Source organism: Onychostruthus taczanowskii, unplaced genomic scaffold (genome assembly GCF_017590055.1).
Source record: "Onychostruthus taczanowskii isolate IOZ18803 unplaced genomic scaffold, ASM1759005v1 scaffold5, whole genome shotgun sequence".
Taxonomy (NCBI): Eukaryota; Metazoa; Chordata; class Aves; order Passeriformes; family Passeridae; genus Onychostruthus; species Onychostruthus taczanowskii.
This window is the reverse complement of record NW_024502568.1, coordinates 6,037,676-6,063,062: the sequence shown is the minus strand read 5'-3', so window position 1 is coordinate 6,063,062 and position 25,387 is coordinate 6,037,676. Positions and strand designations below refer to the sequence as shown.

The following is a 25,387-nucleotide window of genomic DNA, read 5'->3' as shown; positions in this document are numbered from 1 at the left end:
GTAAGGAAAAGAAAAAGGCATGAGGGCAAAGAACTCATTCAGGCAGAATTTAAAGAAAGTCTTTATCATGGGTAGCTCAGAGTCAGCATCACCTGCCAGATGACCAAGAGGTCTCAAAGTGCAGAATTCCGGCTACAGAGATTCCCAAAAAAAAGAAGGCCCAAGAGAAGCAGCTCTCAATTGGGATGCCTCTGTTTATTTTCTGAATTGTTATTTGAGAAATACTGGGAAAGCCATGACTTCCCATAGATGGTATGGTTCTGGTAGGCAACAGGACATGGAGACATTTTGGAAGAGAGCAGAAAACAGAGTTCTGCAGGACAACAGGAGAGCCTGGAGCATGTGCCTACACTGTGCAGGCCTTACCTTGAGGAAAGAAATCCACTGGAAAAAAACCTTCGGCATAAATTAACCAAGAAAATTTAACACAACACTTTAGAAAAAAGAGATGCTCAACTGCTTACCGTAAAAATTTCATCATACATCAACACCACTTTCTCTTTCAATGGCTTCTTGGAGGCTGAAGATTTCCGGAGCAGCCCACCTTTCTTCTCTGTTTGGGCCATGCTGGACACCCTGAAGGTAAGAACAGACAAAAGAGCTCAGAAAACTTGAACTTTTCTTCAAGGCATATCTGGCCTGCCTCAACCATGAAAGATTTTTTTCACTGTGCTGAAATACTAACAGTCTTTCACAAGCTGTAAGTAGGGGCATTTATAACTATACCAGATAAGAAATCAGATCAAAGGACCCATCCAGTTCTACGTCCCATTTCAAAGACATGCAGAAGTCCACACACAGGCAGAAACAGAATAAGCTCCTTATGGATAAATTTTGATTCTTCTCTATTAGAAACTGATTCATTATCCAGATCAATGCAGTTTACATTTAGAAAAGTATGTATTTTTTTAATCTCACTGGAGGAATTTTGGTACTTGATATCAAATAGGTACCCAGTCTTTTTTGATGCTGGTCAAGCCTCAAAGGCATCTGGTGACAAGAAGCTCCTGAAACTATTTGAAAGTCTTCTCTTTTCTGTTTAATTTGCTGCCTACCAAAGCACTTCAAATTCTGCTTTTTGTACTCTGAAGTGGCATCCAACACAGGGAAGACCTCCATAAAGCACTCCTGCCACCCTTGTTCACACCTACCTCTGCACCTTAGCATCCTTGTCTGGGCCAGCTGCTCTGCAAATTAAGCCAGATAGGAACCCCAACCTCAAAAGCATCCCATGTAGTTCAGTTTTGGGAGGAGGATGCAAGACAGAGGACAAGCTTCAGAGGGATTTTTTTTTAAACCAAATTAATTTCATGATCCATTTGACAGCAAAGGGTTTTCTAAAACCACAAAGAAGTTTTACTATCATTAATTGGTGTCTTGCTGATTATACTATTAAACAAAAAAAAAAAGAAAGAATATCCTTATTACAAAATGAGCTATTACAAAAAGTAATGTGGTCCTGAGCCTTCTGTGAGAGACAACCCATTCCAGGGGCTGAGTCAGAACACACAACTTGCCACATATTCTCAACCTCATGTGTGATGCTACCGAGTGCAGCAGTACTCTGACCTCGCAAATACACATTTTTCTGCAATCACAGATTTTCCTGGCAAGCATCACAGCTTTAGCACTGTTCTAACCTCCTCCATCACTGCAGCATGTCAGAAGTACAGAGCAGAAAGGGAATGCCATCCCTTCTCATATCCCTGAGCTCCCAGACTTCCTCCCATACCTCCAAAGGTAATTATGCACATGGCAACAGCATCCCACACACAGAGCCTTGACTAAAGTCATGCTCCAGGAAAGCACGGGCAGGCTCTTGTGGTAGCTGCACTCAGCCATGATAAACTATGCACAGAGGGGTAAGTTCACCGTTCCAATCAAGGACCCCAGAGCTTTCTGAGCTGGCAGCTATGGAGATAGTTCTGGATGTAGCCTCAATCCCAGACTGCCTGAACCCCCTCCTACAGGTTTAGACCTGTCTTTCCCTCAAAGACCAAGTTCCATCAACTACTGAATACCAGTTCCATATCTCCCTTACATTCTTTCCACTGCAGACAATTTTGTAGCTGACTTATAACTATGCTCTCAACTAGAACTCTCAGACTTCCAGAGTTAGTTATTCAAGTATCCATCCCTTTAGCCATAAATCTTGGTTCTAAGAGGCAGAAAAACATTTTCAGTCCTGGAAAAACAATTCTGCTGCAAAAGACCCTGCCCCAGGTGCAAAGGGAAGGAGCTTTGCCAGGATGGGAAAGGGTAGGAGAGAGAGCAGCAGATCTCACACCTGAAAAGCTAACATTTACACAGGCAGAAAGGTGTGGTTTTCCCACTAGAAAAGGAACCAGCTGCCTGGTTATGGGCTGAGGTGAGAATGGAAAGAGTCCTGAGACACCCTGCCAGAAGAAAGTTTAGCAACGACTACACCATAACCTTCTGTAAAAACCAAAATTATTCCCACAACCTAGTAGGTCTATGCATCCAACTAAGACGGAAGAAAGTTTCCAACTAACAAACAAAAAAAGAAAACATTCAATCATCTTGATAGCTTCTCTCTTGCCGACTTTGCATTATTTTTAAACTGTCGAGGGAAATAAGACATAATTCTAATTAGAAACACAACTGGAAACACTGAGAAATCTATTAAAAACCAAATCAAGAGTGATGTCACTTTTAGCCTAGGAACACAAATCTTGGGTAAGATTGCACAAAACAATTTTCCTAGTACAGTTGTAAGTTTCTGAACCTAAAACAGCTGCCAGCCCCAGCATACAAACACATCCATCAGTGTGGTTCTAATTGAATTACAGCTAACGAATCCCCATGTCAAAACTAATAAACTAACTCTCGGTGCTTCTAGGTCAGCATTCTCACATCAAATGTGTACGTGAATGGGAGGGGATCAATAAGCTCTACTTAGTCCCTGGATTTTCAGAGCTGTATTTTAACCCTTCTCTACATTTCCGGAAAGATGGAAAAATCGAAATACATCAAGATATAAAGAATGAGCACCAGAAGGATCACATGATCATGTGAAAATTCTAGTCTCTGTCAAAATGGGTCTTAGGATTCACATTCTCTCAACCAAAGATGCACAGAGCACATACAAAGACAACTGCTAGAGGCAAGGATTAAATAATGTTCTTGTTTATAATTTGCTATTCTACAAATGAGCATATGGAGGAGCAAAGAGAAAAACATAAACCATGCCTCTCATGCCAACGCTTTATTAGGCTGTGTTTGTTTCATGACCTATGATAATCAGGTCACACAAATGGTTTTTTCTTTTCACTTTATGCAATTACATTTTCTAGATGTCAAAAAGACAAACAGAAAACTGTGTTTTGCTAATGGAGACCTTCTACACAGCTGCAGAAAACAACAGTTAAATGCACAAAACATTTATAAATAAGTTGCAGAGGTGTCAAATTGTCGTGATGCCCTGACAGCTTATGAAAACAACAAAACTAATGATAATTAACAATTTTCCTTTAAACACCACATTTAAAAGGCATCGGTGCATTTTCCACATTTTAGGTTCAAATGGATAATTTATTCTGTCAATAGGTCATTCCCATTAACACATGCTGCTAAGTGAATCCTGCTGTATTCACTGACTGCACAGGAGAACTGCCCCTCAGGGCCACAAGAAGCACACACATGGGGATTTTTAGAACAACAAATACTTTGCTGTGCAGCAGAAGATCCAAGATGCTTCATCTGGAACTAAAAAGAAAACTTGACAGAGCACAAGTTTTGGCATCTCAAAGGCAGGAAGATAAAAGCCATGGCAGACACGAGTTCAGGCAGACTCTTGCTTTATCTCTCATCAACCCCAGGATCAGCTGATCCAGTCAGGAAGAGATGAGCACATCCAACCATGCACCTCCTTTCTGTTTCACTCCAGAACTCATAACAGAGATTCCAACCAAACATATGACATTCCAATGAACACAGCTCTGTTAGCTTTTTGTTAGAGTAGCCACAGGGAAAATGAACCTGGTATTTTGAGTTTGAGATTTACTCAGACTTGTGCACACTGAGAAATGCTACACAATGCTCCACATTGTCACTCAGCTCCTGTACAGACTTTTTAGTATTCCACAGACTGTCTTTTAACAGCAAAATACTGTCAAGAGGATAACACTAATGCACATCTACACCATAATGACATCAGGATCCAAAACTTGTAACTTGTGTAATCTTCCATGCAGCCCATCAAGAACAGCACTTTGCATTCAATTGCCTTGGCTAACAAAGTTTTCAAGATTATAAATGCACATACACAACCCCTACATGCAACCAAACTTGAATAAGTGCATTTTTTTTCAGTGTGGACCCCTCACAAAATATACTATAACACTTCTTGGCTAGACAAAAAGAATATAGATTATGCAAAATTGTATTTTCACATATGACTTACTTGGCAAACCATTTATTCACTACCTGGAAAAGGCTGTGTAAATGATGTGATCTGTATTAGTTCGTTAACGTCAAAGCCCTGAACCTCAGTAAATTTTATAAAGACTCTGAATAAGAACTAAGATACTTCTGCTTTTGGAATCCAATGTCCCTTGACTTGTCAGAGCCACTAAGATTGGACTCACCTGTTCAAACATTTCAAAGCCAGCAATTGCCTCCTCCCTCCCTGAGTGTATGCACCTGGGGCTCAGTGTGATCATGCTTTGCCTTTCAAGGTGTTCTGCAGGTACATCACTCAGGATTAAAGGAAAGTTGTTCAAAAACTGCCTCCATCATGCAAGAGGGTGAGATAAACCCCCGCCTAAAAGTTAACTCACAGCTTCTAAAGCAAAGTGTTACAAGCTAAGCACTCATTAAATACTTCAGTGAAGTACCAGGAAAAACTTGCACTTAATCCATGTGATGAATCTGCAGAGTCAATACTGGACCTGAACAACAGGCAGTTACAACACAGGTCCAGCACTCATCCATCGCTGGAAGCAACACACAACCTGCACAAGAATTTATGAATCCCAGTGCACAGGCAGTGCCTGGACCCAGTTCCAGCTCCTCTGTTAAAACCCCCAGGACCACCCATCAGCAGCCCACTATCAAAAACAAAGAGAGCAAGAACACTTAGGGCTTTTTTCAAGGCTTTAGAAACCATCATGGCCAAATTTCTGCCATAAGCCCTTCTGCAGCTTATTCTCCTCAAACTCTTGCATTGGCAGTTACAGATTGTGCAAGTACATCCACACTGCTTTTATACTCCTTCCATTGCTTACAACTTCATTTGAATATTGTCCATTGGAATAAAAACTGCTTGAACTGTGTTTTCCTCTACAACTGTAAGGTGCTCAACCCACCAACAAGGGAAAAAGTAAGACAGCATACAAGCTTTGGATCCAGGCTGCAGAATTTCCAGGTGCCTTCAGGCAGTACATAATGAGAAACATATTCTGAAGGCGTGCTGGTGACAAAAAACCCATAGAGATCCTACTTTTCCTGCAGTACAAAGCAACAACCTCCAGCACAGCCACAGTATATATATTTTTACTAGGAATTCCTTCTATCCCACTCAGAGCAGTCTACATACTTCTACATAGTGCAATCTAAAGTTACACCATTTATGACCCATTTTTTACCTCTTGAAAAAATAGAAAAGCAGCTTCCTAATGCAAATACAGCCACATGCTACTTCTCCCATTGCACCTGCTTTAGCAATTACATAAGAGTAACATTTGAGCTACGATTTTACACTTCATGCATAACTGCATTTAATTTCTATATGTCCAGTTAAAATAACACCCAATCCATCAGCTTCACACCACCAGCTAGCTACGCTTCTTCCTGTCAATGCCATCCAGACAAGCACTGCATGCTTCCGCCAGCATCTGTTCACGCCATTTTCATACAAGGTAATTTTTTCATTTCACCACACTTTCTCTCTGTATTCCTGCCTACCACAACCAGCTCTCTCATGTCACAAAATGATTTTGGGTTTTCACTTTTCAAGCGCTTTAGAATCCATCCCACATAGTTTATCATTAAATATTCTGCACTGCCTTTACACTCCCACCTAAAAGCTCATGTCACCTGCAGACTTTTTCAAATGCCTTCCTTCTGAAGAAAAACACTCTCCCTGCAACCTTCCCCTGCCCTTTTCCCATGGCTTCAGCTGGTGGTGTGGATCCAAGGCCCATGCTGAATACACTGCAGCTGCATGATCTCAGCTCTGACTACTGAAGTAGCTGCTATGCTCTAAGAACCTGCACAGTAAAGTCATACCAAGATAAGAAAGGTGGAGCTGCAGAGTGGGCAACATTTTTGAGATACAGACCATCAGCAGCACAAGCACTCAGGAGTTAAAATGCAAACATGAAAAGGTGTAAGTTCAAAAAAAAAAGAAATCAAAAATAGGGAGCCAGAATATAGTAACTCAGCAACTCTGAGCAGCAGAGGCTGACCCTTCCCCTCCTAAGGGATGTGTGCATGGCTGCCTGGTGTGTTAGCTGGGGGAGGGAGCAGATGAATGCTTAGCCCAGCAGCCCATTAAAGCCTGGCTGTTCCTTTTGTGCATGCTAGCCAATAACTGTTCAACTTTTTTACACTGTATGTACCCTGCCCACAGCATCTCTTTGCAGACAGCAGAAGTGCCATAAATGACACAGTGGATCAACCTATTATCACTGGAAAGCCACACTGTTGTCCTTTCCTCCCCTCGAAATCCCTCTTCTACATTTTTGTCACATTTCCTACTAGAGCTCATACAGCCGGTGAACTGCAATCACCACGATTCAAATTATCTCGTTGCTTTGCATATTCCACCCACCCGCTCACGCTAATTGGCTCTCACCATACATTCGGATTACAGCCCCTGCTGATGAACAAACTTTGTTACAGCCACATACCCAACAGGGTTTGACCGAGGCCGCAGCTCGCTCATGCAGCAAGTGCCTGTGCCTTCAGCATAATAAACACTGCCAGCTCCCACTGCTTTACCACTGTTGCTGCTCCCCTTTGCTTTGCCCGTACAAGTGTTCGGAGAAGGGTGAGGTGAACCGGACAAGGGAATGATCAGCGAACGCTCGCTCTTTTCCTCGCAGTTACCTCGAGCCCAAACCACCGGCGGCCGGGGACGGTGCGGCCCACGAGCAGCGGAGGGCTGGGCTGCGGCAGGCCCCGGGGCCTCCTCGGGCCGGCACCGGGGCACGCACCGGGGCACCGCGGCGCTACCGGCGGGCCATGAGAAGCACCTCCCGCTGCACGGGCTGCGTGCGGCCGCTCCCGCAGCTAACCGGGCTGGGCACAGCGAGCGGCCCTGGAACGGGGTGCAGGTACCCAGCGAGGCCCCTCGCGGCGGGGAGCGCACCAGCCCCGCGGGGCCCCCGGTGCGGCGGAGCCCCCGGTGCCGGAGGGGCAGCGGGGGCGCGCCCGGCCCCCGGGCCGGCCGGAGTTTGGCTCGGCTCGCCCCGCGGGGACTGACACACGCACGTACACGCGCACCCCGGTAACAAATGGCTCCGCCGTCTGCGGGGACCCGCGGGTCGCCCTCGGGACGCGGCCCCGCAGCCCACTCCGCACCGGCGGCGGAAGTAGGAGCGGGACGGCCCGCGGCGGCGCGGAGCGGCTCCGCCCGGAAACCCGCGGCCCCGTGACTGCGCAGCGCTGAGCGGAGCTGCCACTGGTCCGGGCCCGGCCCCGGTCGCCAGTCGCCGCCGTGGCAGGTGGGTCCCGGCGGGAGGGGGCCCGGCGTGTGCCCGGGGCAGCGCGGAGTTCCCTCGGGCGGAGCGGGGAGCTCCGGGTGCGGCCGGTCGCTGGGAGTTGCTGCCGCGGAACCGGCTCTCCGCGGGGCGAAGGCGTCCGTGGGGCCTCCTAGAGAGCCGAGGGAGCGGGGTGCCGGGGAGTAGGGTGTGGCGGGGCTCCGGGAGGGGACTGAGTGGCGGCTGTGGCTCCGTGCCCCAGCTCGCCCTGCCGCACGCTGTCGCTGACAGGATGAAGCTGCGGCAGGTCTCCGACTTGAGTGACTTCAGCCGAGGCCACTGGCTGCGGGAGTTGCTGTGCCGCGGAGAAGAGCCCAGCCACGTCCAGTCCAGCCCCGACGGGCAGCACCTCCTGCTCCTGCAGAAGAGCCGGCCGCCCACCCTGCCGCGGGTGGTGGCCTTCCAGCGCCACAGCATCGCTGGAGCCGACCTGGAGAGGAGCTGGCAGCCGCCCCAACCAGCCCCTGTGGGACTGCTCTTCCTGCAGAGCCCTGTGGTACCGGACTCCTGGGTACTGGCCGTGGTGTGGGAACACGGCCGGACCGAGGTCTGGCACTTTGTGGTGGCCGTGGGCTGGCAGCTGCTGCAGACACTGGAGCTGTGCCAGGGTGCCCGGGCACGAGTCGTCTCCGTGTGCAGCCAGGGAGCCAGCCTGGTGTGGTGTGAGGAGAGGCCGCCGCTGGGTGCTCACTCGGACATGAGCAAGTGTGCCTTCAGGTTCTGTGTGTGTGCCCGTGCTCTGGAGGTGGGGGAGCAAGGCGTGCGGCTGGGCACTGCGAGGATAGTCCTGCACAACAGCCCCGAGTACCAGGTCCTGGCCTCTCCCCAACACGTCTTCCTAGTGCCTGCTGCTGCCGGCTTTGCCACCACTTCCAAATTCCTCCTCATCTGGCATCCAGAGAAGGCAGAGTTCACCATCACAGCCCCCTCTGCAGGCTTCATCCACAGCAAGGTGCTGCGCTCCAGCAGCGAGTCAGACTTCAAGAAGCTCCTGCTGGGTTCTGTGGGCCTTCTCTCAGGTTTTGCGCCTCTGGACATTCACACCTCCGCTGTGTCCAACAGTGGGGGTCTGCTGCTGGTGAGCACAAAGGGTTCTGTGAGTATCGTGGAGCCAGATGGGACACAGAGGCATATATTTGACCTGGAGGGCGGGCCCCTGGCCCACGGGAGTCTTGTCCAGCTGAAGACTTCCGGCAGCATCCTGGCCTGTGTGCTGGCTGGAATACTGTACCTTGTCGACCAGAACAGTGGAAGGCTTGTAGAAAAGGAAGTCCTGAGCATGAAGGAGGTGCATTTCCTGGAGTCCCAGGGAGAGGAGGACAGTATCCAGCTCCTCAGTCAGAGTGGCATCTACAGCTTTAGCTTTTCCAAACCTGAGGACAGCAGCAGGCCTGAGCCATGCCTGGTGGAGATGGTGTTTGAGGAGGCCTGCAGATATTATCAGAGGAGGAGCCTCAGCAGCTCCAAGCTGACGGTGGAGAAGTTAAAGAAAGGTGGTACGTTCCAGGCTCCTGTGGTCCTCGCTGCCATCCTGCAGCACAGCCTCCACCAGAAGCAGAAGCCAGCCCGAAGCCTACAAGACACTTATGCCAAACTGTTGAATGCAGTGAGCCAGGAGCTGCAGAGCTACATGAGCCTGGAGCTCCTCAAGACTTGCGTGGTATGTGCCCCAGAGAGTGAGGTGGAAAGCTACTGCAAGGAGCTGGTGGAGCAGGAGGTCAGCCGCATTCTGCAGTCTGACATGGACAAAGACAACTTGGCCTATCTGAACTCTGTCTTTGCCTCCTTCCCCAAGGCTGCCTGGAAGGCCACAAGGAGCTGCCTGCAGCTGCAGCAGAATGGGGATGGCCTCTTGGTAGCCAGGGCCACCCCAGAGGTATGGAAGAAGGTCCTGTGTCAGCCACAGCTGGAGGAGGTGGGTCAGAATGGGATGGTCCCACTCTTTGAGCTCATTTGCGGCTCCTTCCTGACGTTCAAACCCAAGTGGTTGCCCAGCTTTGTGGAGCTGACCCAGCAGTACGTTAGCAGCTCTTGGTCATACAGCAGCAAGGAGGGCCCAGAGGGCCGGGTGCCACTGTACAAGAGAGCACTGGGAGTGCTGGCCCGAAAGAACAAACACGGCAAGCCAGATGACGAGATGGAGCTGGAACTGCTGCTCTGCAGCAAGAGGCCTAAGGCCGTGCTGCAAGCTCTGCACCTTCTCATCCATCTGAAGCAGTGGCAGAGGGTGGTGGAGGTGGCAGAGAAGTTCTCCAAACTCAGCCCCTTGCTTAACAAGGAGATATTCATCACGCTGCTGGCTGAGTTTGCCCAGCACCGGGAGCTGGACCCTTACCTGGACAGGCTGTGGCCGCTGTGCCCTGCTGAGCTCACTGCCTCAGACATCCTCACCATGGTCCTGCAGCACCTCCCTCATTCCCAGGAGGACCCAGTGCCCTTCTCCAGCGAGGGGAACCAGCTGACTGTGGGCTTGCTTAAGCCACTGCTGCAAAGGGTTGTGCAGCGTCCCAGTGTCCAGGACGAGATGTACTCAGATGCCCTGCAGAGCAGCACCTTCCCCCCTCCCACCCCACCCCGAGAGCACAAAATCCCCTCAAAAGCAGCAGCTGATGATGTTCCTCAGCCATCTATGGCAAGGACTTCCTCACCCTCAGCACTGCTACAGGATGACAGTGTGTGAAGGGGGAAGGACAATGTCATCCCAAGCCCTGGATGCACAAGGAAGGGAAATCCTACCTGTGTTGGCAATACGGAGGCCTGCTCCTTTCTGAAGCATCCCTGCAGCATCTCAAAGAGCCTGTTGGGTGGCTGAGGTTGGGGGATCTCTGATCCAGGGCAGGCTTTCTGGTTATTCCTAGCAAGTGCAATTGTGTGTGTGCCAGTGGAGGAGCAAATGCCAGGTGCATATGCAGATGAAAACACTGGCTGCACTACAAAACTACAGAACTGCTCCCTGCCCAAAGCACTTTGTTTTCAGTTTGTTTGGCTCCTTTCTAGCTCCACTTCTACTTCCCTGATCCTCTGGTACTGGTGGTGGGGTGGTAGGCAGTATACAGTCTTTCCCCACCTCGTTCTCTGCTCAGTGAGCTCGGTGGTACCTCCAAGCTCTGCCTGTGAGAAACAGGGCATGTTTCCTGCAGCTGGGTCACTGAGTCCTGCTGCTCTGGGCTCAGTCAGATGCTAAATGCCAGTGTGGCAGAGCTCAATGGCACTGGGGTCCCAGCACACACGCTGGCAGTTGCAGCACTCCACACATTGTCTCACCACAACTCCTCTGGGATCAGTCCTGTAGCTGTGACTGATTGCAGCTACTTAGCTGAAAAGAGCAGCCTAATTCCCTTATCTCTCTGTCCCAGACAGTACCCATACTCTGCTGAGCTGAGACACTTGCACCAGGCTATGAGAGCTTGGGGCTGGTCCTGCCTTTCCCTTTCCTTTGTGGAAGCTTAGATTATGCTGCAGGACACCCGAGCCCTCTGTTCCCATCTCCTCTACCTTTGCCCTTTGCATACAAAGGGGCTTTGTCAGGGTTGTCTGGCTCATATTGTGCCTCTGTTTGCAAAATCAATGTAACTTGAGATCAGTTTTTGCAGGAAGATCCAGGTTCCAGCCTCTCTCAGGTGCCCAGTGCCTGGCCCCATCTACCAGGAGGGAGACCCTTACTGTGGCTTTGCCCCTGCATTCTGGGCTCTGGTGTAAAGGAGCTGTCTGGTGCCTTGTTGGGCTGCGGGACATTCACCTGCATTAATCCTCTTGAGAGTGGTCTTTAGTGTGGAAGACAGACTCCTTTTAAAAATAAAGGTTCCTAAAGCACTGCTGAGGTGGTGGTGGATGTTATGAGGGTACACACCCTCAGGAAGAGGGCAATCTTGTTTTGCCTCTGGTGAAAAGTGGCCAGGCTCATCTCTCTGGTGCTGCCCAGCATGGCTCACAACTGGTAGAGCTGGGCTCAGAGAGCATGCCAGCTAGCTCATGCCCTCTGTGGTACTCCGCTGCTTACCACTATGAAGCCGTGGAGGCAGGAGTCTGCACAGGCAGGCAGGAGCTATGTGCCACAGGGAAGGGCATCCAGGCCGTGCATGGCTGTGGCTGGGCCCAACAGAGAGTTGAGGAAGGGAGGATTTTTTTTCTCAAGAGCTGCAAATTCTCTATTTTTTAGGAAAACTAGCTACGGAGAGCACCTGGCTGGCTCAGCAAAATCCTGCTGCCGGGCACAGTGTCAGAGCTGTTGTTGGAGATTATTGTTTGTGAAACCACTGTAAAGAGGTGGCAGAGTCCCCCAGAGAAGGGCTTGGCTGCGGAAAGTCCCTGTGGTGGAAAAAGGCCTGGCAAAGAGGAAGAGGAACTGCTGCAATGGTTCCCTAGAGAGTGGCTGGCTATTGATGAGACCTTCCTTGGCGCAGGGTCCTTGTGCTTTGGCCATGGGGCACTCTGAGTTTCCCTCTCACTCTGGCAGCTGCCACACGTGAGCAGAGGGAGCGGGGCCTGAAAGGAGAGCTGGTGGCATCCACTGAGGGCATTCTGTAATGAGCTGTCCTTGCCTCCTCTCCAGGCAGCTGGTGGCCTTGCCAGACTCTGCTCTCACCCACCGCCCAGGGCTGTTTGGGAGGAGGATAATGGATGGACCCCAGCACCTCTTAGAGCCTCATGGCTCCAGAGATTGGAACACTGCCCTGGAGCTGCACTGAATGGGGAGCTGCTGAGAGCAAGCCCCACACCCTGGCAAAGGCTGTGCAGTCGTCTGGGGGAATGTCTTCATTGCCAGGGCTGGGTTTGGATGCAGGTTGCCACAGTAAATGAGGGTGAAGCTCCCTGCCTTCCAGCACTGGCTCTGCAGAAAACAGAGAGCAGGGAAGAGGCAATGTCCACAAAGCCAGCAAGCAGAAACTGAAGCCAGCAGCAGTCCTGTGTGAGCAGGCATCCCCGAGGCACAGCAAGGGAAGAGGAAGCGGGAACATGACGCAGTAGGGACAGCCTGAGGCCTGGGGGCAGAAGCCTCCATGTATGGGCCCCAGACAAACAGGAAGTAGAATTCTGGGGGCTGAGGGTCCAGGGCCAAAAACTGAGCTGAATGCTTTCCAAGGGGTTGCTGGATATCTCACGGCAAGAACCAGGAAGGGTGAGCAGCCCTGGGGGAAGCAGGGGCCAAAGCAATCTGAAGGACAGATTGAGCTGACTGATAGGCAAGCACAGGGCTCTCGCTGCAGTCACACTCTGCAGGGGGGAGACAGCAGGAGGTAAGGCCGGTGCAGCCTCAGATAAAGCCCAAAGAAAAACTAGCAATTAGATCTGAAGGCAAGTGGGAAAAACAGCAAGAGATGCACGTAGTGGAGGGGGAGCTGGCCTGGCCCTCTCACTGTGCTCCAGAGAAACTTGGACTTTGCTACAAAGGAAATGAGTCAAGCTGCTCACGTATATCCCCTGTGCCCAACACAGCTTTCGGGATGGGCCCTGCACTTGCACCAAGGAGCAGCACAAAGCAATACCTGAACTCACCCCAAGGCTCTAGACCAAGTCACCCTGATTTATCTGTGCATGCAGCTTTTTCTGTGCAGAGCACGGTGTGTGCAGGGGTGGGCACAGGAAGTACCCATGGCACCATATCTTGCAGAGAGAAGGTGTGGGCTGCAAGCACCCCATAAACTCACTGGAAATCCACAGATGATACGTGCTAGAGTTGCCAGAGGGAAGTGCTTATGTGCTGGGGACAGCTTGGGGTGGCACTTCATAGACAGGAGGCTCTTTGTGTGGCTTGTCCCAGGGAGGGACCTGGCACTCACCCAGTCAGAGGTGCAAAGGGCTGCCCAGGGAGGGGAACATCACCCAGTCTTGGTGACACTGAGCAGTGATCCTGTATCGACCCACAGGCTGGCTGTGGGCAGAGCACACTTGGCAACACCAGAAAGCCCTGTGGTCCCAGGCAGAGCCTCAGCTCGTGCCAGCAGTGGGGAACCCTCCAGCCCCTAGCCCTGCGTACTTCCATCACTGCTAGACCTGAGGACACAGTCACATCCCACAATGCACACAAACACACCATTTATTGTTTGACACCAAAAATTACAACCTTAGAAAGAGGCAGGTTCCCTGCAAAAATAAATAGTCACATTTTTCAAGTGAGGGGGTCTGTCCATTTCCTTCTCCATCTGCAGGTGATGGGAGCTAATGCCTTGTGGAAGGCCTGGGGATTTTGTAGGCGTTGAATGTTGGTGGCCTGCAAAACCAAGGTCACATATATCACCCCCAGTCACAGAGTGGGGCAAGGGACAGCTCAGAATACACTGGGATGGTCAAATATCAACCCACTCCTATCACCCAGTCCTACAGGAAATAGGGTATGGACACAGCTTCCCCAAAGCCACCACCTTGGGAGACTGGGACCAGCAGCACCTCCAGACTTGAGAGTGTGGGAAGATGATAGGGGACACCACAACTGCAGGCACGACAAAAGTCTCACCTTCACAGCCATCCCCTGGTACCAGCACAGCCCCTGGTCTGCACTCACCCTGGTCCCCACCCCCCTCCCTCTGTCCCCTGCCCCCCCTGTACCTACAGGGCCTGCCCCCCACCCCACAAAGGGACCTGTCAGTGTAAGTAGCTTACATCTCAAAGTCTTCATTCCTAGAGGGGAGAAAAAAGAGGGGACAGTGTTAGTGGGGCAAGAAGATGCCTTATGGGACAGGACAGCATCTCATGGTGGGATAAGGTCTCCCATGGGTCACAAAAGGAGAGCACATGGGCTTCAGGGTGCTGTGGTCCCCTCCGTCCTGGCTGCCTGATGTGAACAGAGAGCACTGGCTCTTAGAGGCCCCCAGAGCATCAGTGCTCCTTCCCCAGGCAGGCAGAGCAGGGCCCCATGCTCAGCAGCACCCAGCTCCCTGTGCCTCAACTTGAGCTCCCCGAGGTTCCTGGGCAGCTGAGCCCATGTCTCCAGCCGGCTCAGAGGGGTGGCAGGAGCTGGGGAACCCTCAGCACAGCAGCTGCACCACAGGGCCACAACATAGCCCTCAGGAGCTGGAAATCCAGCTAGAAACTGCTCACTACCCTCAGGGGTCAGTGCCTGTGCTGGTGGTGGAGCTGCCAGGCAGAGTGTCGCAGAGGGACAGCCCCAGGACACCGGTGGCCACAGGCATGTGAGCAAGCACTGCACCCTCGTGGCAATGCCACCAACCATGCAGCACACTGCATTCTGCACAGCATCCAGCTGTGCTCCCACACCAGTGCTCCAGCACAAAAATGGTGCAAAACAGAGCGAGTCCAGTGGTGGACTCGAGCCAGGCTGTGGCTGCAGCCCTGCCAGGCTCCTTCCACCAAAGGGAATCCCCCTTTATCTGCCCAAACAGGAGGTTCAGAGCAGGCAGAGAAAAGCTCCAGAACATTCCCATCCTCAGAGGCTGAGGGCCCTAAGTCACCTCTCAGAATCTCCCCAGCCCACATTACTTTAGCATGAGCCCCACAGGCTACCCAGGGACATGAAGGAACAGCTGGCAGGGGGACCCCAGACCCAGTGTAGTCACAGGGGGTGGGGCTGCTCCTCACCTGTACACATCAGCAATATCCATGCGGCGGTAAAACTTGGCAAGTCTGACAGCCAGGATGATGCTGGGCAGCAGGAACAAGGTGCACCAGCCCAGGCTGAACCAGAAGGCATTCTGCATAGGGTGGAGGAAGAGCCATTAGGTCCACAGAGCAACTGGGAGAAACTCTTTTGCTCCCAGCGCTCCCCAATGACCACCCACTCCTTCTCAGAGCCTGGCCTTTCCTCTTAGCCACAGCACTTTGCTGGGCAGAAGCTGAGCACTGCTTCCTGTGCATCCCTGATCCTTCCCTGCATCCCTGATCCTGTGCATGAGGAGGACAAGAGGACCTCACTGCCACCCCACACGTGTGTGTCACTCTACACGTCGCTGCCCCACTCACCACGGAGTCCATGATATAGTCACAGCCAATGACCTCCACATTATCCAAGGACTGAGCTATGGGCTTGCAACGCGCCACATCTTCTCTCACCTGGGAACATGGTGGGGACAGCATATGTCAGCATCCACCAAGCCTTGCAGCTCATTCTCCCCTTCTCTCCACCTCACTGAGCTCAGCTTACCCTGCTCTTGGCCCATGAAATGTAGGTCTCAAAGAAATCCAGCAGCTGCTCCAGGAAGGCCAATGTCTCCTGGAGGGGCAAGCACAGAGTGGAGATGTTGCACCACCAGCCCCCTCCATGCCCCATGTCAGGACCAGGGCTCTCGGGCCACCTCAGCCCAGCAGCAACAGGGCTGGAGGATTCACCCCACCTCAGTCCCTTGCCAGGGGTGCCATAAGGGAAGGGGGCACCCAGGGGTGCAGGAGATACTCAGGGAAGGCAAGCAGGATGAGCAGCCAGACAAGGTTTGGCTTCCCTGTAGAGGGAGGTCTTGGTGAGGGGGTCTGGTCCATGTGACCTGACAGCAGGGCAAGGCAAGCTCACGTTCTTGATGATGTTTGGCATCTCCCTCTCCAGGAACTCCTGGGTTTTGTTGGCTTTGTCCAGCGCAGCTGCTGTCTGTCCCTGAGGTGAAAGGTGCTCTCAGCACTGTGATCTAAGTGGGGTCTCTGCACTTCACCAACCCTGCACAGCAGCACTCCCTGGGGCATAGCCTCTTGGAGCTGTGGTGTTCCCAGCAGTGACACGCTGGTAGTGCCAGGTACCTCAGGTGGAGGGAGCCTGCACCTGGCAGGGTCCATGGCCTCCCTCCCTCTACTCCATGAATAGCCCCTGCAGCCCCCAGACTGCAGGTTAGCCCCACCACCTCCACTGCAGGACCTCGAGGGTGCTTTGCAGGGTGCCTGGGACTGGCATGCACTCCCCTTGTGCAGCTTACCTCTAGCTGGACAGCCCCACTCTGCACTGAGTAGATGCTCTCCTTCAGACTTTGCTGGGGACAGAGAAGGGGGATCAGAGGTGCAGACCCCACAGCTCAGACAAGACCTGCCAGCAGGCTCTGAGCTCTAGGGAAGCCCAACCCAGCATCCCCAGGACATGCCCCAGCATCGCTCACCAGTGGCCCAGAGAAATTCTCCTGCATCTCCTTTTCCAGCTCCCTCAGTTTGTGAGCATTATCTTCCAGGCTCTCCTTCACATCTGTGCCCTGGGAGAGCTCCAGTCAGCAGTGCCCAGCTCTGTGCCTCCCCTCAACACTCAGGCAGGCAGAGAGGAGCCCAGTAACCAGTGGCTTTGGGGACAGGGTGGCTGTGGCCCTGGGGTATCATGGTCTCTCACCACTTTTCCTGCCAGCTGCTCCAGCTCTGCAGCCAGATCCAGGAGGCTTCCCTGGGTCATATTCTGATCCAGCTGGAAAAGGCAGAGACAGAGCCATGAGAATGAGGAATGGGGTGCACAAGGGGAGCTATACCCCTTCTTTGTGGGACAGAGAAGAGCCAGAGCCTTCTGGGCAGAGGATGTGTCTTGTTACCCTAACGGGTTACACAGATGGCAGAGCTCTCTCACAGCAGCAAAAAGGAGAGTGCAATAGACCTCCTCAACCCACATCCAGCCCCTCCACCCTGATCCCAAGACCAGGCTACACCCAGCACACCTGCTCCAGGGTGAGGGTGAAGTTGGGAGGCTGTCCAGCCTGACTAGCACTCAGCAGCAGGTCTTTCTGGCTCTGGTTGAGCAGGGAGATGGGGCTTAGGATGATGTTCATCTTCTCAAAAGCCGTGGAGATGTTTCCTGTGTACTGCCAGAGCAAAGGGGGCCATGATGGGACAGGTGCTGGCTCCTCACTGTCCCTCAGCCCTTGGTCTGGATTCCTGCCCTCAAGACCCTGGCACCCCCATGCTCACCTGGCTGATATTCAAGAGCTCATCTAGGGACATGCTCTGGTCCAAGTGCAGAGTTTGCCACAGGGAAGCATCTTGCTGGCACTGCCTGCAGGATGGGGGCATGGAGTTTAAAACAGGGCAGGTGAGGGCCACCTTCTCCCAAGAGCATGTCTTCATCTGTTCAGCTAGGTTGCACCTTGCTCCTTCCCTGTGATCAGTGCCTACCCACAGCCTGGGAAGGTGGGGCATGCTGCCCTGCTCCTGGGGATCATCTGAGGGCATTGAGCAGCTCTACCCCCACCAAAGACACAGTGTCAGGGCTGGCACCCACCTGTATATCTCTGAGAAGTTTGTTGTGTCACCCTTCAGGCCCAGCAGCTCTGAGAGATTGAAGTTAGGGATCTTGCCAGGGGTGTCGAGGAGCTAAGAGCCAGGAAAGAGATGGAGAAACTAGACATAGTGCAGGGCAGGACACTTTGAAAGAGCACCCTAAATGGCTAGTGCTGCCTTTGCTCCACCAGCAGCCCTCATTTAGGAAGCAGTATCTCCAGGCAGTTTCCCCACAGCAAGCTTACCTGGAAGAGCTGCTGGTTGTGCCAGGACTCACAGAAGAGCATGTAAATGTTCCCCCCTAGCGCGAAGACGATCATCACCAGCAGCATGAGCAGCCAGTAGAAGATGAAACTGAAACCAACCCCTCTGCCAGGACAGAAATGCCATCAACACCAGCAGCCCAGTGGCCCAGCACTGATGTTGGCATTGCCCCCAGCTCGCAGAGGCCAGGAGCTGTACACCACTCACCCCCACAGCTGTGGAAACACCACCATTCCCACAAGCTTGTCTCTGTTCTGCCTTCAGAACCCAGAGCATGACCAGGATCTACCCTGGAGCCTGGATTCCAGAACAGCTTCCCACAGCTTTGCAAGCCAGCACTCCCCCGCAGAGGTGCAGGACCCACGCACACACTGCCAGCCCTCGCCGTCAGGGCAAACGGGCTCCCCTCAAATGCCTCTCACCAGCACCACGTTTGACCTTCAATTTACCACCTGCACGGGGAGTCACCACGGGACTGGCCATTAAGCTGCAGTAAAATGATGATTTAGGAGCTCGAGCATTCCCAGGCCAGCCCTGCCCACCCATCCCACCGCTCCCACACATGTCCTTGGCAGCCAACTGAGCCTCACGCCATGAAGAAGTTCCCGCCAGCATTGGAGAGGCTGCTGCGCTGTGTGGGCAGCACACCTTCCTTCAGCCCCAGGGGCCCCAGCAGCAGCCCAAAAACATTGCAGAGGACCACCAGCAGCACTGTGCAGCACAGGAGGGCACACACGATCAGCCTGGGGCAAGACAAAGGCCGGGAGTCAGTCAGCAGAACCTGGGACCCTGAGCAGCACCCTGCAGCACACTGGCTGCCTTCCTAGGGAGGAAAAAAGGTCCCAGACACCATAGCAGGGAAGGGGCATGTGTGTCTGCAAGGCTACTTTGCACCCACAACTCCACCACTCAGCAAGCCCCCACCTCCAGCAATGAGAGGAGCAGGAGCTTTAAAGCTCCCCAGACAATGAAGCCGGGGCCGGAGCCCCTCGCCCACCTGAGCCCATCCCAGGCGATGATCGGCTCCCTGTACTCCTCCAGCACCGATGTGGCATCATTCACAAAGGCCCCAACTTTCTCCTTTGCATCCAGGAGCGGCAACCCTTCCTGCAAGCTTCTGATCTCCTGCCTGACGAGGAGCAGCTGGTCCTGGCTCTCTGCAAGGAATGGGGACAAGCTGACATTGCGAGGTCCTGCAGGGCACCGGGGACTCAGAAAGGATAGGAAAGGAGCAGTCATGGCCAAGGATGACATTGGCATGATGGCACCTGGGGACAGCCAGGGCTGCAGGGAAGAATGGCTTGAGAAGGGAGGAGGGAATCCTAGGAGAGGGAGAAGTCAGCACACAAAGCCCTGCTTACTTGCCACCACTTCTTGGGACTGCTCTTGCACCTTGTCAGGGGTCATGCCCAGCGTTTTGTTAACCTGCATCCAGGGAAGCACAGCATGAAACTCACATCCCTGCCTGCAATCCAGGGCTGAGCAGCACATCCTCTTGTTCCCAGATCCTAGTAACACACAACAGCCAGGCTCCCCACAGCACCAAGTCCACCCTACCAGAGTGCAGCGATGGCTGGGACAGTGAGCAGACCTCAGGCCAGCCCTTCCCTCGGTGTCACACACCGAACTCCTGACAGAGCTCTTCCCAACCCACAGCCTGTCAGCACAGCCCCGGCAGTTGGAGGAGCACCCAGCTTTGTGTCTGGGTGAAGGGGACACCCCTTACCTCCTCTAAATCAGTCTCTATGTTTGACTCAGAGACCTCACGCAGTGCCTCCAGCTGCTGCTCCACACCTGGGATCTGCGGGGAACAGCCTGGGGTGAGGGAGCTGTGGGGGCAGGGGCTGCTGGGGCTCCTCACCCACACCCTGCCCCTCCTCACCGTGCTGAAGTTGGCAGTGAAGGCGAGCCCGTCCAGGGACACTCGGCTGCAGGGGGGGCCACATTTCTGCAGGGTGTTGTTGAGCCTGTCCCGCAGGCTGACCAGCCACTGGCTGTAGTTGCTCTGCAGCTCCTTGAGCTCTGAGCGGATGATGGAAATGTTGGCAAAGGTGTCCTTCAGCATCTCCATCCCTGGGGAGATAGCGGGGAGCTCAGGGCGTCATCCTGCCACTGTGGCAGGGACTCGTTCTCATCCAGCTGAACTTTGGAAACTCATGAAAAAATGCAATATAGGGGCACCCCCAAAGTCATGGCACTTGTCCCAGGGTGTGGCTGGGAGGCCAAAGGGATCCACCTCCATGGGAGCCTTACCCAAACATGCACCCACCCCATCCTTGATCCCCCTGAGTCCCTTGCCAGTCTCTCAGGGATGGGGCCAGTACCTTGCAAGAGGCTCTGGAGAGACCCCAGAGCCCCATCCATGCTGCTCCTGATGCGTGAGGTGATCATGCTGCCCAGTTTGGGCCCAATGTCTGCAGAGATGGGAGAGGTGGTGTCAATAACAGGATCCCTGCAAGGTCCTGGGGCTTACTGAAAAGCTGGTGAAAAGACTGACACCACCAGCACCCCTCCCTCACCCACTCCCCAGGTGGGGGAAATGGGGATATTCCTACTCTCCCAGCACCTGCATCACCCTTCCCAGAGAGGAGCCTGAATAGGGAAAAGCAGAAACTGGAGCAGAGCTGGAGCTTGGAAGAGCCTCCAGGCCCAGTCCCTTTAAACATCCCCGTAAGTACAAGCCCAGTGGTCCCCAGGATCAGCAACCACCCACAGGGCAGAAAGGTAAGCCCACACAACAGCCCCACTGCCCAAGAGCCCCCAGCCCTGGAGCAGCTGGCCACAGGGCCGTGGGGATGCTCCAGCCCCTCCTGTCGCACACCCTCACCCTGGAGGCTGCGGTTGGCATAGTCCAGCGGGACATCGCTCTTGTTGATGATAAAATCAACTTGCTGCAGGGACAGAGATGTGGTGTCAGTGAGGGTGGGGACCTTTCTCTGCTGCCAGCCCCTCTGCTGCCCTTCCCCGGTGGCCTGTTTGGGCTGCTCCTCCCGCCTGGTCCCTTGCCCTCAAGACGTGTCAGAGGGATCACCTGCTGCCCTTCCCCGGTGGCCTGTTTGGGCTGCTCCTCCCGCCTGGTCCCTTGCCCTCAAGACGTGGCAGGGGGATAATGCATGCCTGGGGGATGGAGGCCAGGTAGGTCTGGACATCATCCAGAGTGTTGTTCACATTGGGAAAGGTGCTCTTCACAGCCTGGGAGAAGCGGGTGTTGCTGATGAGGGCACAAACACCACCAGCCCTACAAGGGAAGGGTGGCAAAGTGAGCATGTGGGGAGCTCAGTCCCAGTGCTCCCCCCCAGTACCCTCCAAATCCACCCACACAGCCCCCAGCCTGCAGGGTCTGGAGCACACCAGTGACTCCTGCTTCCAGTGCACCCCAGCACATGCCCTGCCCTGAGGGACCAGAGAGGAGGGACGCAGGAAACTGAGGCAGAGCCCGGTACGCCGTGGGGAAGCTGTCGGGAAAGGTCTGCACGGTGCCAGGGTGCAGCCCCCCGGGGCCAGCTCCCCACCGCCGCTGCTTCCTCTCCTTTGTCCCGCCGTGCCGGGATCTACTCGTGAACAATGGCAGTTTCCTGGCACGGCCGCCAAGCGCCGGCATTTCCAGCCACCCCTGGGTTCCATCCGGAGCCTCCGGCCGGCGCACTCACAGGAGGAAAGCGGAGACCAGCAGGACAGAGGCCCAGAGCGCCCGGCGCCGGCAGCCCATCCGCCGGCCCTGCTTCTGGTACATGCGGCCCCCGCAGTGCCCGCAGCAGCGGCAGCAGCAGAAGCAGCATCCCACCAGCGGCACGAGGATGATGAGGACGACTCCAATGGCCACGCAGACCAAGAAACCCAGTTCATAGAGCAGCAGCTGGGAGAGAAAGATTGAGAAGCAGCATAACACTGGTGCTCCCGAAGGCCCCTCAGCTCTGCGCACCCTGTCCAGACCCAAACAGACAAAATGGGTCCCCCCAGGGAGCAGAACATGCTCCCTTGCTGCTGCCCAGCATCCAGGGCTCAGCCTCAGAGCAGCACCCACCAGCATCCCCCAGTCCACGGTGGTCTGGGGCTGCCAGCTCCCCACCCCAGCTGCCTGCTCACCTCGCGGATGTCCTCCTGGCTGAACCCGTTCTGGGGCTGCCCAAAATTAATCAGGCCTGGGAGACAAGAAGCACAGAGGGCTGTGAGGAGGTGCTGGGCCCCGTGGAGCTCTTCAAGAGGGCCCCAGACCCTGCTCACACCTCCCAGCCCAAGGCATCACCTGCAGCTCAGACCAGCTCTGAGTATGGCATTTTTCTCCCTTGCAGCTGCCCTCCCCAACCATCACTTCATGCAGCATTTTTGCACCCAGGAAAAGTGCTGAAAGCCCCCAGGCTCTCTGGGGTTCACAGAACAAGGGGTTCCTCACCACCGCGGGCATAAGGGACACTGCCCTGGGGCTTGCCCTCCTGCAGCCCAGCCCTACGCAGAGGCCCAAGGGCACTGCCAGTAATGGATGAATACTGGGGCAAAGGCCCACTGCCACGCTGCCTCTTTCATTCCCAGGGCTATCCCTGCCTGTGCCACATGCCCTCATTACAAGCCTTGATGGCACATAGGGACACTGATTGTACCCTGGTGTCTATGTGACACAGGTCCACAAAGCAGGACCTGTGCGGCCAGCCACACCTTTGCCAGCCTGTTGATGGCAAGCAAGGGTTGAAGCCAGTGAAGGAAGAAACACAACTGGCAGTACCCAGAGTGGCATTTCCCTCCAGGTGGGCAGCACGTACCCCATGAATATGGAGCAGCTGTAGGGTCCCGGTATCACCTGTGCAAACCTGCAGCTGCTTCAGGACAGAGCTGTGACAGCGACAGGAGCAAGGGCAAGTGCTGGCAAGCAAGGCAGTGCACAGAGAGGGCACACACTGCTGCCACTGGCACCGGGACACACTGCTCTTGGTGGCCAGCAAACAGAGAGGGCTGCAAGGCAGGCAAAGACTCTGCAGGCAGAGTGGGGGTTGCCGTGCACATTTTTGGGATTAAGATACCTGGAGGGAGGATGGGGCAGGACTCTGCAAGGTGGCACTACCTCTAACCCCTGTCCTGGGGCCCAGCCAAGATAGCCCCACAGTTATGGGACATGAGCAGGACACAGCTGGCAATCCTTGGGAGCCCACTGCTGATTACCGCGGCCATTACACCCCTACCAGCCCCCCGCTGCCCTGCACCCACCTGTGGGCAGGGCGTGTGGCTGCACCAGCCGCAGGAAGCCGTGTGCCATCGCCACCATCCCCGGCGTGCTGCTCCCCGGCGCCTCGGGGCCAGGCCCGTACGTGGGCTTCGAGATGTTCCCCAGCTCCATGGCAGCAGCTCCTCTGGACACCTGGGCACCGAGAGGAGCTGTCGGTGTCGTCGGGGCACGGGACCACCCACACTGCCCTGCCTCCTGCCTCCGACCAGGAAATGCAGAGAGAAAAAATCAGGCACCTGCCCGCTCCTGCCCGGAAGGAAAGAGCTGCGGGAGAGCCCCGAGGAAGGATGGGTGCACCCATCCACACCCCTGTGAGCAGTGGGGTGGGCAGCCAGGCAGGAGGTGACCACGAGGGACCGGGGGGCTGTGGGGGATGAAGCGGATTCAGAGCACTCACCCTGTCCTCTGACACCTCTCTGCACCCACAGCTGCGGCAGGGTCCGGCCGCAGCGTGCCAGCGCCCAGGTCTGTGTTGGTTTAAGTTTCAGCGGTGATTGCTGACAAGCTGTTTGCCGGGACAGAGGGCGATGCCGGGATCGCCCCACCCTGCCCCTCACGGCTCTTGGCACCCGGCCGCCTCGGGTCGCTTCTCTATACCGGGGTCAGGGTCACCACCGACCTGTCCCGACGCAGGCATGGGGAAGAGTCCCTCTCCTCCCTCTCCGCTGAGCTCCCCTGCCCGTGCTGGTTTCCTCCTGCCCCAGCCCAGGAGCTGGGTGGCCCGGGGTGATCCCCAGGGCAGCCGTCCCGCCCGCTCCGCCCCACACCATCTGCATCCTTTCGGGATGGGGTGCGTTGAGCCGTTCAGAGTTTCAACACAAACCAGCTGTAGCACAGAAGCAGGTTTTGCATCTAAAAACCTACAGAAATGGGGCACTGCGGCAAACCCGGCATTTTTCACAAGCGTCCCGGTCCCCCAAGCGGGGAACAGCCTCAGGGGTCCCCAGACAGCATTTTTTCCCAAAGGCTGGGCGCCCGCTTGGCTCCATCCCCACTCCCCGCGGAGCTTTCCCACGCCGCGTGGCTCCATCCCCCGCCCCGCCGCCGGAGCTCCGGGAACCGCAGCCGGAGGCAGGAGCGGGGAGGGGCCGCAGGTCGCTCCCGGTTGTGCCGCGGACGCACCCGGTGGACGCGGGGCAGGTGCCCCGGGGGTCACGTCTCGGCAGGCGGAGCTCCCCAGCTCGGCACGGCTCCGCACCGAGCCCGCGGCGCGGGGGGCCCCGGGAGCTGCGGGGAGGGCCGGACAGAGCCGCCCCTTCCGCCCTGGCCCGCCGGGGTCTGTCCGGGGCGGGCGGCCGCGCCGGCCCCCTCTTCTGCCGAGGGGGAACCCTCTGCCCCACCCTTCCCGCTGCACCTTGGCGCTCCTCCTTCACCCGAGGGGCAGCCCTGCTCCTGGCCCCAGCCCATCCTGACATCCTGCATCTCCCCCCGAGACCCCGGCCCTGTCCCGCATGGGGGAGCCGGCCGCCCACAGGCTCTCTGCCTGGGGATGCTCCCTCCTTGTCTAAGAGAACCAGCACTCCCCCCACACTGCCAGAGCCGCTGCTGCCCCTCCAGCAGCACACCCTGCCATAGCACCCCTGCCGAGAGCCTGCCCCGCTGCCCACCCTGCCCCTATGCCAGCCCTCAGCTGTGCCCCGCACCCTTCACCTCCTGCCCCGAAGTAGCTGGAGCCCCCAGCATGGTCCTCGGCCCCTGCCCCGTGTCCCTGCTTGGGACACCACGGGCTTTTGGACAGGGACCAGCAGGAACTCTGGGTCAGCTGTACCTGAATGACCTTTGCATGGCGAGCTCCCTGGCCCCTCCAGCCCACGGCTTACTCATGGCCATGTCCCAGTTACTGCTTAACTTTCCTTGGCACAAGCAGGCACCACTGCACTCTGTGACCTCAGGTGAAGGTGGCCCAGGGAGGAGGGCAGCCCTGCTTCAGATTTTCTTCCTGGTCTGGCCCATACTGGGTGCCAGTGTCATGAGGGACCCTCTGGCACAGCACTGGCACTGGGGAAGAGCAGCAGAGGGCACAGATTCATCCCAACAAAAAGAGAGGGAAAAA

The 25,387-nt window shown here is 55.1% G+C and overlaps 3 protein-coding genes across 4 annotated transcripts in view; 1 reads left to right on the top strand and 2 right to left on the bottom strand.

Moving 5' to 3' along the window:
• Positions 1 to 7,405, bottom strand: part of ARMH3 (armadillo like helical domain containing 3) — a 121,430-nt gene extending 114,025 nt beyond the window's left edge. Inside the window, exons 1-2 of the mRNA XM_041415294.1 lie at positions 7,072 to 7,405; positions 465 to 576 (exon numbers count right to left, since the gene is read on the bottom strand). Of these exons, the coding sequence (XP_041271228.1) occupies positions 465 to 566 (102 nt within the window). The 5' untranslated portion in view covers positions 567 to 576; positions 7,072 to 7,405. The remainder of the gene's footprint in view (positions 1 to 464; positions 577 to 7,071) is intronic.
• Position 7,406: 1 nt separating this feature from the next.
• On the top strand, positions 7,407 to 11,538 carry HPS6 (HPS6 biogenesis of lysosomal organelles complex 2 subunit 3). The gene is made up of 2 exons (XM_041415293.1): positions 7,407 to 7,688; positions 7,956 to 11,538. Exon 2 carries the CDS (start codon positions 7,957 to 7,959, stop codon positions 10,402 to 10,404), a length of 2,448 nt encoding a protein of 815 aa, XP_041271227.1. The 5' UTR covers positions 7,407 to 7,688; position 7,956; the 3' UTR covers positions 10,405 to 11,538.
• A 127-nt stretch (positions 11,539 to 11,665) lies between these two features.
• LOC121341629 (prominin-1-A-like) lies at positions 11,666 to 24,123 on the bottom strand. 2 transcript variants are annotated; one of them, XM_041415291.1, is made up of 26 exons: positions 23,954 to 24,123; positions 23,732 to 23,801; positions 23,316 to 23,529; positions 22,203 to 22,258; positions 21,767 to 21,972; positions 21,234 to 21,354; positions 20,944 to 21,007; positions 20,441 to 20,530; positions 19,999 to 20,189; positions 19,843 to 19,917; positions 19,478 to 19,541; positions 19,114 to 19,273; positions 18,707 to 18,859; positions 18,098 to 18,221; positions 17,854 to 17,945; positions 17,544 to 17,628; positions 17,294 to 17,437; positions 16,978 to 17,049; positions 16,757 to 16,846; positions 16,580 to 16,633; positions 16,186 to 16,266; positions 15,823 to 15,891; positions 15,642 to 15,731; positions 15,261 to 15,373; positions 14,325 to 14,342; positions 11,666 to 13,935 (listed from the first exon to the last, which is right to left on the bottom strand). In XM_041415291.1, the coding sequence occupies exons 3-26, from the start codon at positions 23,443 to 23,445 to the stop codon at positions 13,884 to 13,886; spliced, it is 2,394 nt and encodes a 797-aa protein (XP_041271225.1). In that variant the 5' UTR covers positions 23,446 to 23,529; positions 23,732 to 23,801; positions 23,954 to 24,123; the 3' UTR covers positions 11,666 to 13,883. The 2 variants fall into 2 exon arrangements, with proteins under 2 accessions (XP_041271225.1, XP_041271226.1); XM_041415292.1 differs by lacking the exons at positions 21,767 to 21,972; positions 22,203 to 22,258; positions 23,954 to 24,123 and having other exon boundaries at positions 23,732 to 23,887.
• Positions 24,124 to 25,387: the final 1,264 nt, after the last annotated feature.